At 32.1% G+C, this 13651-nt stretch overlaps 2 protein-coding genes across 15 annotated transcripts in view; both read left to right on the plus strand.

Moving 5' to 3' along the window:
- LOC143247134 (carboxypeptidase A5-like) overlaps window positions 1-5638 on the plus strand; it is a 38640-nt gene extending 33002 nt beyond the window's left edge. For 6 of the 12 annotated variants that reach the window (XM_076494709.1, XM_076494710.1, XM_076494711.1 and 3 more), the window contains 2 exons: window positions 467-622; window positions 3382-5638. In XM_076494709.1, coding sequence (XP_076350824.1) covers window positions 467-622; window positions 3382-3441 — 216 coding nt within the window. In that variant the 3' untranslated portion in view covers window positions 3442-5638. Of the gene's footprint in view, window positions 1-466; window positions 2087-2605; window positions 3352-3381 lie in introns of those variants that run through there. The other 6 variants (XM_076494716.1, XM_076494719.1, XM_076494718.1 and 3 more) reach the window with 5 other exon arrangements.
- A 4708-nt stretch (window positions 5639-10346) lies between these two features.
- The window catches only part of AP-2mu (adaptor protein complex 2, mu subunit), an 84108-nt gene continuing 80803 nt past the window's right edge, over window positions 10347-13651 (plus strand). For 2 of the 3 annotated variants that reach the window (XM_076494722.1, XM_076494724.1), the window contains exon 1: window positions 10679-10817. The gene's annotated coding sequence lies outside the window, so the exon portion shown is untranslated. Of the gene's footprint in view, window positions 10467-10678; window positions 10818-13651 lie in introns of those variants that run through there. The other variant, XM_076494723.1, reaches the window with a different exon arrangement.

Raw genomic sequence — 13651 nt, forward strand, 5'->3', positions numbered from 1 at the left:
TGAAACAAATGAAGTTCATTTATACATTGGGGTCGGTCATGTTTGTACTGCCTAGCATGATACTGAAACAACTTAAGTCTGTTTTAAGCATTGAGGTTGATTATCTTTCTTATTCCTTCACTTAATACAAACTTGCTACATGGAAAAGATAAAATATGATTTTTTTTCTTAATTCATTTGTTTTATCCAAATATTAATGTTATCCTGTTACAAACTGAAGGTAGGTAAAAATCTATTTAGTTTTTTACAAAGAAAGATGATTAATGAAAGTTAATTAAAACTTTGAGACTAGACAAGCTTGATATCTTAATTGTTTTGCATTTTTAGCATCTGTGATCAGTTCTGCATATGCTATACACCACTAAAGTTTATTTAATTTTCTGAGTTACTTGTATACAGTTTATCACTTTTATAAGAAGTTATGTGGAAAATGTGGTGATAAAATTTAAAATGTGTTTACTTATAGACAGACGGACCATCACTTCTTCTCTGCTTCATGATGCTAGCAATGGTTGTTATGGTAACACTTTTAGCCATGTGTCAGAGGAGGTCACTGAGCTGGTTGCAGCTTTATCCACGTCGCAGGATTGTTAGTTTGAAGTCACTAAGCACTAGTCTCCACGTTAGTTGACATTTTATACTTGTTCACTTGTTTTCAGTAAATTAAAATTTTGGATTAATATGTGGATTAAGCTGGCTCAGTATTTTATTTTCTTGTCTTCTAGATGTAGGAGTTTGGAATTCAGTTTGTAGGTGTTTTAAGGTAACTGCATTTGGAAGAACAGAAATATGTATGTAAAATACTATACATCATGAATCCCTAAGAGAAAGAGTTTCTTTGTTCACATGTATTTAGGTTATTTAATCCTTTCCAAATGTAATGTGAGAGATGTATAATTTTACTGCCTTATCAACTTGTGTGTTGAAACTATAAATCAATGTGTCATATATGTAAATACAAGAAAAGCATATAATGTTTTGTATACAAGAAGGTATGAAATGATGTTGTCAAACATCAAGTTAACTAGGTATGAAAAGTTATATTATCTGAAAAGTATCAGTATTTTATTATGACATAATAAATATTGAATGTGAACATGTGGTATCTTAAAACACCACAAAACACCTAAAACATTTTTCAGGGTTTTATCCTTTGTGCAGAATCAAGATACAACTTCAGATTTAAGATGGAAACATTTTGTCAAAGATTAAGATGTATTAATTTCCTGATATTTCAACTTCATTATTGTAGTCTATATAATGGTTATTCAAGCAGTTGTTTTTGTTTTGTTTTTTTACACAGGTATGGAAATACAAAAGAATAAGAAACATTCTGTTACTATTGTTTTTTTATTAGAATTTTTCTTTCATAATTATAAATGTATAAGGAAAATAATTGTGCTTATTTCTGTTTAAAAAATGTTTCATACAATATTTTATTGATACACTGAAGTTGGGAATCAAAAGATATTTCTATGGTTGGAAGTAGTGTAAGAACAAATATATCCACATTTATTGAATTCTTTATTACTGCTGAATTATTGGTGTGTGTTATTGGATGCTGACTGTTGGACTAATCTGGTGGGGGATGTAAGATCATTGCCTGTAAACTTCACATCTATGACATATCTGGGATTTTAATTTGGAGAAAGATAGCAATAGAGTTGAGGAGACTTAACTTCTAAATATTATATTGAAGTACAAGAAAAGGTGAACTTATTTCATAATGATTTTTTAGAGAATAGGCAAAAAAGGTAAGTCATTTCAGTTGACATCTGCATATTTAACCCCCATATACTGGTTGAGTTTATCATACATTCTTCTTTTCATGGGACCAACCTGTAAGAGCAGGCAAGTTCTGGTAAAAACATTATTTATTGTGCAGTTGTAGTTTTTACATTATTTGTAATTACTTAAACCTTTAAAGCAAGTTTTTGAAATTTGAGCCAAACATTTTATTGAAAATATCTTGTTCCATCAACACTTTGAAACAACCTATAATTATCACATATAGTGTCAGTTATAACAAAAATTAACACATTCAGTATGCATATTTGGTGAATAAAGTTTGATCATGTGGTTTAAAGTGCATTTGCCTCATTTTTTCTTTTCTGAACTACAAAGTTATCTAGAGCAATATCTTGTCTTTCACATCTTTCATGAGGGTCACATGCACCAAATCAGTAATCTCTTTCATTCTAATTGTACTCTGTTTTAAGATACTTTAAGCAAGTAAAAGATCATTCAACTTTGCATGTTTAACCCAGAAGGTGAGAAAAAGCAAAAAAAAACAAAACATGTAGCTTATGAATTGTCAGAAATTGTTTTCACAAAGATTGAGGGTCCCTGAAACTAATGCTTCAGTCTAGCATCTTTCTTTGGTCCACCTGACTTTCCACTTCTCTAGGGCATTTTGCAGTGATCCATTCAAAAAAGCTATTAAATTACTTTATGCTGTCTTTGAATTGTACTTTATCAAAACCAGGTACAAATTTTATCATCAGATTCTGAATATCAAAAGCTTTGCATCTGTGTTTAAAAAAAATGTCCATTTAGTTCTTGAGTGATAGAATCAACATAATTGTCGAATGGTTCCTTTTAATAGATGGTTGGACCTTTACTGAATCATGAAAGTCTTGACACTTCTAGACAAGGATAACTAAAGGCTGACACCTTTCAACAGCTTACATGCCTTTCTGTGTCATTCTGTCAATGCAGGTTTCATTATATTTGCATCTCTCCAGAAAGTCTAATTTCTGCTGCTGCATGTACTTAGATGATGACAACAGCTGAAGGCATGGCTATAATGAACTATAATAAATTATTACATTGGCTAAAATATTTACTTTCTTATTTACTTTTCAATCATTAACAATCTGCCCCAAGATAGTTCCAATAAATGGGTATATGTCAACATATGTTGCTCTACCTGTCATGTTTTGTACTATTGGACTAGTTTTTGTACGTGCCTTGGATAATGTTTTCCCAACTCTATCCTTGGTACACTTAGTTGAAGAGGAAAAGAAGTTAAGCGTGTCTTACTTTATCAAAAATGTTGTTTGTTTCAGAAAAACAGCAAATATTTACCAAAAAAAAAGGTTCAAACTATGTAAAACATTGTTTTATGTACACACAGTATGAAGTAGAACTTGTTAATTTCTGTTTCTGTTCTTTAAAATTGGCCTGATATATTTTTTATTCCATAACATTTTGGTAAGTCAGTTCTTAAAGAAACAAGAAATTTCATAATCAATTTTACCAGTCAAATTTGTACGATCTTAAAACTGCAAAGTATCTGTGTGTGTGAAAAGTGCATAAAATTACCAATACACACAGCTTCTGACTGAGGCTGTACACATGACAAGATTTAAATATTTCTAGGCAGAAGAATTGGAAAGTATGCACTTTCTTACTTTTCCAAGTGTGAGCTCCAATGACTAAGGAAATGTAAGTAGTTTTTTTTTTAGTTTCCAGTTATAAGTTAATAAACCATATTTCTTCTTGTCTGACAATGACTTAATGTTTAATTTTCGAACTTATACAACGTGAAGTCATGTAAAATTAAACTCTTCCTGAAAAATTTTGTCCATGGAGTCTGAGGAAACTGATGCTGCAATGACGTTAAGTTCAGCTGAATCTGAAATATAACTCAAATTACACTTTCAGTAGCTGATTGAGTCAGATAATCACAATAATAATAATAATAATAATAATTTCGTTGTTCTCATGAAATTTAATTCTTTAATACAAAGATTTTGATAATTTGTTTCTGAAGTATTATTTTATATGTTACTTTCTCTCCCCTTACTTTGGTCCAAAATTTGGTTAATATATAAGCCACATATACAAAGCTATTGAACAAAAGATGCTCAATTCTGACTAATATATAAAGTTGTACTGGAAAAAAACAAAAGAAACGTTTGACATTTAGTTAAGTGGTTTTAGAAGTTACCTAAATGAAATTTGAAAATGTTCTGATGAATAAAAATTTTTAATCTTAACATGAAAATCACTTTTTTTCGTATCAGTCAACATTCTGACTATATATTCATGCATAAGTTCGTAGTAAAAAAAAAATTATTTTTTTACGCATATAACTTGTAACGTTTACTGAAAACCACTTTAGTTTTGTAAAGATGCATTTACCATATCACAAGTAGATAATCTGGTATTGATTTGGGTATAAGTATAGTCTTATATGGTTATATTAAAAACTTACACTTTTATTATCAATTTATGGTGACAAACCCAACAAAGTTTATAATTAAAGTTTTAACATTTTATTAGTTTAATTCCGTAACTTCAATCCTTCAGCGCTAACTTTGTAGACTCAAAACGCTAAAATCTCGGTTTTGACTCTGCATGGTGGACAATGTAGATAGTTTAATGTGTAGCTTTATACCAAAACAAACAAGCAGATTTATAATTTCAGAAGGCAATATTAAAATAAATTCTAAAAATTAATGTCTTTGTTCATCACACATTGTACATTTTCTACTTTCTAACTTCCACTATGTGATATCTACACACTTATGGAAAAGCTGTAGTACAGCAAAAAAACAACCCGTCAAGCAGAGATATTAAATTTTTATCTTTTTATCAGTAGTTATACAAGTAACTAAAATGTACAAATTAGAAACTCGTTAGGTTAAATAAAAATAAATAGAAACAAGTTTAATAGGAATATTATTTCTCAGCGAGGTTTGCATGCAAGTTGCTTGTGAATTTACGTGATTGATTTTGGGTTTGTATGAAACCTAAGTCCTTAACCTGTTGACTGCCAAGTATTTCAGCTGCTAGAATACAACTCTAACGCTTCTTCATTTTGTAACTTTTTCGTGACGCCATTTTGGATCGAAAGTGAAACAATTTGTGAGTAGAGCATGTATGGTTTTGACATCTAGCGTTGAAGTTGGGTATTATTGAGAACGAATTAACTAGTCCGTGGCACTGTGTTACTTATCGGCTTGGACGAGTTATCTCGTTTACGGCACTGAACAGGTTAAATTAACTCAGCTAGCTGAACGTGGAACAGATAATCATGTCTTTTTTTATATAATCAACTTATTAATTCAGATCAATCACATACTCCTTACCTCACATTTGCTTACAGTTTGGCCAGTGTGCATGGTTTGGATTGCTCAGCTTAGACTTAGATTGGAATTCATGATAACAGTATATATTTTCCTGTGACTCAGCATGGCCAGGGTGTTAAGGTACTAGCTTCGTAATCCGAGGGTCACGGGTTTAAATCTCCGTCACACCAAACATGCTCGCCCTTTCAGCCGTGGGGGCATTATAATGTTACGGACAATTACACTATTCATTGGTAAAAGAGTAGCCCAATTTTTGGCGGTAGGTGATGATGACAAGCTGCCTTCTCTCTAGTCTTCCCACTGCTAAATTAGGGATGGCTAGAGCAGATAGCCCTCGTGCAGCTTTGCACGAAATTCGTAACAAACCGTACATTTTCCTGGATTCTTGACTGCTCATATTATACGTTAAATATTAATATATAATTAAATGCAGTATCTTCTTGTAAATAACCTGTCCTTTGTATATCCTGCACCTGATTAGAAAAGTAACCTGACAAGAGGTGACACAGACAAATTTTGGAAGACCAAAAATAAAAAAAAAATCCTTCTACATTACAATAACTTAATACAATCTTCACTAAACAGAGATTTCGGATTAGAGGTGAGTAACCTGTGGCTACCATTGGAAGTGTTTATACCAATCAGAAACAGGGACAAGCCATTCAATCAAAATAAATCGTCCACAATCCAACAGAATACTTATAAAGATTGACAACTTCGTACACACTAACCAGAAAATGAAAGGCGGAAGAATTTTGAAATATTGTCCTCTCTACTTCTGTTTTTACATCAGGCAGTTGCCATCCATTCAACTGACTCTACCGTTTTGGTTGTTGAATATTATATCATTTTATGTACTAGCCCACGTTATAAATTTATCTAAGAAGATGCTGCCGTATGATGTCTTCTGTAAATATTCGAAAGAGAATATGTAAAATTTACATTGCCAAATCCAACTTGAAAGTTTCTAAGTACGCGGAAGAATACGGCCAACAGAGAAGCAGGTCGAATGTTTGAAGTAGCTTAAACATCTGTGTGAGAGTGGTGGAAACAGGAGCCAAAATTGAAATAAATACTAAAAACTAAATTAAGCCATGAACGGTATATATGCCAAATGACCAACATTTGAAGATGATCTGTTGTATTGGCTTATAGAGAGGTGTAGGCCATCCAGTATCAATGACCCTGATATGCTTTTGAGCTCAGCAGATTGGTATTACCGATTTTGCAAGAGAAACTTTTTGATGTTTCAAATTTTTGAAAGGAAACTGGCTATTTGTTAAAGACCAAAAACTAGTCGAGGACTGCAAAGTTAAAGTGAAAAGCTGTTTGGAGTTTGTTGAAAAGTAGAAGGCAGATTTGGACATATTTCCTCGGTAGCACGGAAGAGGTACCTGTTAGTTATGACCCGCTACCTTCAAAGTCTGTTAAGACAAAAAACACACACTTATGAACTGTTAGTGTCCCAACTATGGGACATGAAAAACAAATATCACTCTTGCATTGTCCTGCATTGCTTATGGGGTCAACTTAGTTATCGTTTTCAAAAGAAAAACTTTCAAAAGAGAACTTCTCTGCTGTCACTTTTGTGAGGGTAAATAAAATAAACTGGATGAATGAACATGAACTAGAAGATTGGACTGAAAATTCCCTATGACAACGAACAAGGTCCTTTTTCACCAAAAAGAAATTGTGACTCAATCAGTAAGAAATAAACTGACACATAAATATCCATGATTCCTGGAGGGCTCACAAAGAAATTACAGTAACTTGACTTCACCATAAATAATGTGTTCAAACTGAATATCGAAAGATGTTGGGAGAAATAGATGATGGAGAGTCTGCACAAATATGGGAAAATGAAGAAGACCAGCTATGCCAAAGTTTTCCACTGGGTTATAGAAGCATAGAATGCTGTTAAGTATCAACCATTTTGAGTGCTTTTAAGACGTGGACTGACTAGAGAAGAGGAGGACGAAAGTAATGATGATGTGGGTTGCCATCTTCCTATACTTGTTGACTCAGAGCTGCTTCAGTTGTTTTACAATAACATAAAAGATGGAGACTTCGGCGGCTTTACGAAATACGATTTACCTTTAACTCTGATTTAAATAAAATATTGCCAAGTTGCGGATATATGCTTATATATTTTCATTTGGAAGACGTAATTTAACTTATTTGTTGTTTTTAATTTATTTTTAACATACAAACATGATGTATAGATTTCTAATTGAAAAAATGAATCAAATTTGAAACAAAACATTAAATAAGTTCCAAGTAAGAAATAACTCTCAGAAAATATGATTTTCGATGGCAGAAATAAATTACTTACAAATATCTACAGTAAAGAACAGCTTCAATATTGAACATACAGTGTGTAAAGGTACCTACAATAAACAATAAGTGTTTGTTTGGTTTGTTTGTAATTTCGCGTAAAGCTACACAAGAGCTATCTGCGTTAGCCATCTCTAATTTAGCAGTGCAAGACTATAGGGAAAGCAGCTAGTCATCACCAGCCACCGCCAACTCTTGGGCTACTCTTTTACCAATGAATAGTGTGATTGACCATACATTATAACGCCCCCACGGCTGATAGGGCGAGCCTTAACCACCTGGCCATTCCAGGTCGATAGGTGTTACTGGTAAGTGATAGAGCCGAACTTTCAAAACCTTTTTGAAATAATCACGTCATAGTACACTAAAATAAAATATTTTACCTACTCCTAAATCTATATGATGAGGCTTGGTTGACTTCAAGTTGTAAAAGCTCTGAATATTGTTTAAAATATATAGGGTAACTTGATGTACTTTATTGTTATTGACTGTTAAATCACTATTAAAAAGCTGTGATAGACTTTATTTGAAGTTATGTACAAGGCTACACAATGGGTTATCTGTGCTCTGCTCATAAGTGGTATTGAAACCTGGTTTCTAGCATAGTAATTCTGCAGACATACCGTTGTGCCACTAGGGAGACAGCTGAAATAGACATTATAGTTATATATTCAATGAAATATACATTTATCATTTAATAAAGAAAAAGTTTAATTATATTAATAGAAAAATTGTGTTTCATGTATCCCTATAGCCCATGGCGCTATTTTTAAAGTCGTTATTGCATTGATACTGCTTTACATTCAAAATTTAATTAAAGCATTTTAATATATAAATGAAATTCAAATTATTAACTGTGTTTTAATTTGAATTGTTATGTTATGCATACTTTTATTCATTTTGTCAAAGAAACATTTAAAAGATGTTTAACCTATAGTTTTCAAGTCACGCGATCCACGTGCTATGAAAAATTCCCACTTTAGCAGTAGTTAATACAAACACACGTGTTTTGGACATACGTGAATGTCTAGATGCCAAATGTGGATTGCATGCCCTTTTGTCATGTGAGATACAGGGTACTAGTAAGCAAACATAATTTTTTCTAACCCTTAATGGGTGTTATGCTCACCCATTGCCTTGAAATCTATAATGTACACGTAGACAGTTGACACGAGTGTGTAGAGTCATTAGAAAGAATTTTGTTTACACTGTACTCTGCCAATAGATAATTTGAAATTGGCCTGGAAATTTTCTGCACAGTGTGGACGTAACGTTAATTAGTACTGTTGTCTGCGTGATTGAAGCTAGAAAGTGCAATGTTTACTGCGGTGGGAGTGAATGGCTTAACAGCTGATATGTTAGAGTGAAATTTCAGTTTGAATGAAATAAAGAGAATAATTTTCATTTCAAATGATGCTTTGAATTAAACGAATCCACCTGTCTGGACTTTAAGAGCCAAGAGCAGAAAACGAATGCTATTGCGATAAAAATAGATAACTAGTTCAGCTTGTCAACTGAAGTCGAAAGCAAATTAATTGGTCTGAGTGGTTTTTTTGTAAAAAGAGAACTACATAGTTTTTAAGATAAAACGATAATTTCCATATTGTAAAGAATTTTTGCGCGTAAGTTTAACTTGTTTTGAATACATTTATATGTATTATTTTAATAACAAGTGGAGTGTATGCTGTTTGTTTATCATTGAATTTATTGCCAGTAAGTCACAAACACCTTCTGTTGAAGAATCCTTGAACCAACAAGCCCATATACTTACATTATTGCATATATCACTTATTAAATTAAAAAGTAAGGTACTGACACGTACCTTAGTTAACAAATTACAAGGTTAAAATATAGCTTAAAACATGTGGCACTTAAAAATAGTGTGAGGTCCAGGATTTTTGATAAAGGGAGCTTGTGTTTGATCAAGTTTGGAAACCATTTGAAAGAAATTGTATTTCTTTATTACATCTAATTGCAATTTTTTCCTCTATAAATCTTCCTTAACATTTTCTCCACACTTTTGAACAACATTAAATACCCACGATATCACAATCTGATGACGCCTTTAAGCCTTTTTTAACAACTATACTAAAATGGTTTTTATCTTCTTACGAGCTTCTTACAACACAGTTAAAAATGAAGGACGTGAGACATTGCACTTTACAACATTGAAACAGAATTCTACATTATTGTAATTAGTCTCTTAATGCATGAAACCCCTTTCTAAAATATAAAAGCACCCACCGCTAACTCTTGGGCTACTCTTTTACCAACAAATAAAGGGATTGACCGTAACATTATAAAACTCTCACGACTGAAAGGGCGAGCACATTTGGTGTGACAGGGATTCAAATCCGCGACCCTCAGCTTACGAGTCGAGTGCCTTAACCAACTTGTCATGCTGGGCTTATATAGCACAAGGTGACACAGATAATCGTTTCGAAATTCACAGATTCCATCTTCAGTATTTAAAGCATAATAAAAGAATTACATCTCTCCTAAGTAATTTCGGTTATTATATTGTATAATTAGGATTGATGTAGTTCTTTTTTTGTTGTTGTTAAAGATTCAAAAGATGAAATCTGTTGAATTCCAAAAATTTTGTCTTTATCCTCTTGTGTTATTAATAAGCAATGCTGTTTATCTTAAGTATCGTTATCTTTTTTATTGTGAATCTTGTACAGAAATTTTCAATACTTCCGAGAAATGCATTTCCTACTTAGTCGTCCTCATGTAGCTACTTGTTTTGAATTTCGTGCAAAGCTACATGAGGACTATCTACGCTAGCCGTCCCTAATTTAGAAGTGAAAGAATAAAGAGAAGGCAGTTAGTCGTCACGACCCACCGCCAACTCATGGGCTGTTCTTTTACCAACGAATAGTGGGATTGATCGTCACAGATAACGGACCCACGGCTGAAGGGGCGATCATGTTCGGTAGGACGGGAATTCGAACCCGCAACCCTCAGATTGCCAGGTTCTACTGGCTAAAAATCGAGTTTCGATACATGCACTAGATAGAGCACATACACCCCATAGTATGTATTTGTGTGTAATAATAAGTAAATAAATAAATTATGTTTAATAAAATTCTTATTCTTATGTTCAGCTTACATTATAATGAAAATTCTTCTCTTTTATTTTCCTGAAAGTTTCAAACTTTATAGATTTTTTGTAAAAAAATTATCATAATACACATACATTCAAATATACCGAACTAATTATTATAATACATATATTTTTATATTAAGTTGCTATACAATTATTGGACGATAGTTTAATTTCTTGGATTGGCACTATCAGTCGCAAAAAGGAGGAGGTTTGTGGGGAATGGAAATGCAAGTGAAAGACTGATAATATTTAAAACAAACTGTTATCTAATTAAAACGGTAATATAGTATTTATTTATTTTTATCTTTATTAACAAACAGCATTTAAATTACGTATGACGATTTAATCCTAGGATTAGGAATCTGTCGCGCGATCCTAAAGACAATTTCAATCTCACAAGTGTGGTACTAGTATCAACTTACTATAACTCCTACTAGTAGTATTAGCGTTAATAGTATAAATGTAATGATGTAATATCACTACTAGTACTAAAACTAAAATATTCAGTTGAAAAGTGAACTCACTGAAAGTGAAAAACTGAAGTGAAGGGCGAATGCAATGCCTAACTGCTAGTTTTAGAATAATACACTTAATATTACTAATAGTATTATTGTATTAACTGTTATTATGATTTTTACTGTTAGTATACACCAAGTACTAATGATAATAACACAGTAAAGTACTGTTCTAGCAGTGGCACTAGCACTTTAGTAATATGAGACTATAACTGGAGTGTAACTTATGATAAGAGCTATATTTCTCTATTACCATACTCCAGATGCTGCTGTATACATCAGTGGATAGACTAAATTAAGCATTATCACTGCTGTTTCATTGCAACTAAAAATCAAACAAACAAATATCATCATATACAGTAGAGTAGGTATTGTGTAATGTATGTAAATTGTAAAGCCCATAAAATGAACAGTTAGTAGTTACAATTAGAAGGGAGTTAAGTGTCGTAAGTAATTGTTATTTTGAGATAGTTCTTATCATTAATCTGTGTGATAGGCCTATGCTATGGGTAATATATAATTAATATTTAATCTGAAAAGTGAAATCAAAGTAAATTGTGTTATAATGTTAACCACACTGTTTTTGTTGTACCCAATGCTGATGAGGTAGTTTGTCCAATATTTTGACTCAAGAGGCTGGTTAGAATATAAAAGACGTAATGATGTAGGAACTATATATTTCATCAGTTTTTCATGAACAGCAACTTTTGTGGTGTAAACCGTGTTAAGCAAATTAATTATACTTGTTAGCATTTTGATAAATGAAATAAACCTATGATGCAGAAGAAAGTGTAATTTAGGAGTGATGTGAAGAATATGTTTAGACTAAAGTGTTATTGTTGTGATGCTAGAAGAATGAGAAGTAAAACTGATGACTTGAGTACTAGTTGTAACACTTATGGAAATAACTCAATCTTGGTTAAATGTTGACAATTTTAGTGATTGAAAGTAGTTTGTAATACAGGGTTATAGATTATTTAATATGAATAAAGTATTAAAAATAGAGGAAGGAATGGTTTTATATGTAAAATCTGAGTTGCATCCCATTGAAATTGAGATTTTCAAAGATTATTACAAGGAGATGGAATCCATTTGGGTTTATAATAGTGGATATAAAAGGAGAATTTTTTTAATGGGAATTTGTTGCAGACCTCCAAATTAAACTGAAAAATTTAATGAGAAACTTTACAGTGAGGTAAATAAATTAACTATACATGAGAATATTGAGGGAGGGGAGGTGATTACAGACATGTAAGTCGATTGTCATAATGATTTGATGGCACCAAGGCTCTCTAGACCATTCTATCCAACACACTAAAATCTAAAACAAAACATTCAAAACTAGCACTTACTATTCAAATATTCATCAAGCTTTCCTTAATTGAATTGCATCTATAACATCTAAAGGCAATCTATATCAAAGGTAAACCACCATGTTAGAAAAAAGTGGTTTTAGGTGAAGATGACTTGTACCCTGCCAGAATTTGTGTGTTTCCAAGTTTATTGTTCTAATCTTAAATGTTAAAAAAACAAGCATCAACACTATCAATTCCCTAAACAGTCTGAAATACTTTAGTCAGATCTTGTTTAACTCTTTCTTTTTTTTTCTTTAAGAGAAAATAAGTTTGGATGTCTTAAACCATCCTTGATTGACAACCTTTTCATCTTGGGTATCATTCTTGTAGCCTTCTTTTACACTCTTTCAAAAAATTCACTGTCCTTTTTTAAGGTAAGAAATCTGAGACTAAACACGGTGCTGCAAATATGAGTGGCCCCCAGTGGTACAGTTGTATGTCTGCAGACTTGCAACAGTAGAAACTGGGTTTCAATACTTGTGGTGGGCAGACCACAGATAACCCATTAGGTAGCTTTGTGCTTAATTACAAACAAGCAAATCAACCAATTGAATGCAAGTTTTATAAATCTTAAAATTCCCCCCCCCTTTTTTTTTTTTCAACAAGCTCAAAATTGATGTAATTATCTTGTTGAACCTTGTTTCCATTTAACAGCTGCTCAGGATGAAGAATATTACTTAAATATTTTAGTAGATATTGAATAAAAAAGTAGAATTTCATAACCATCTGATAATGGCCTTTCTGTATTATCTCTCAAAAGCTGCACTTTTGTGCAAGCAATTTACTTATCCTTAATGTATTTGAAGAAATCCTTACTTAATCTTTATATTTCTAGCCAAACCTTTTTCATAGTTTAAATTTTCTAATTTCCCATGGATCAACTTTCTCAAAAATTTATAATCCTCCAAATCTCCTATCTCTGTTATCAGTTTGAACCTTCTTGTATTTTTGATGTTTTATTTAATTCTGTCCTTTATACTTTTTGTGAGCCATGCACTATTTTTCAGGGGGGTTGGATATAATGAACATGCTAGTATTGAATATTTAAAAACTTATTTTCCAAATTAATTTTTCTACATGTGATCAGTATCTTCACTTAATTCAGTTGCTCAAACCATAATATATAATCCTTGTCTTATCTCTTCAAAAAAAAATGTTTTGGAACCAAAAATCTTTTTTTTTCTTCTTATCTCCAGTATTTAAGGAAACATCAAACCTGACTGAGCAGTGATCATTTGAACC

The sequence above is a fragment of the Tachypleus tridentatus genome, chromosome 3, assembly GCF_004210375.1.
Source record: "Tachypleus tridentatus isolate NWPU-2018 chromosome 3, ASM421037v1, whole genome shotgun sequence".
NCBI classification, from domain to species: domain Eukaryota; kingdom Metazoa; phylum Arthropoda; class Merostomata; order Xiphosura; family Limulidae; genus Tachypleus; species Tachypleus tridentatus.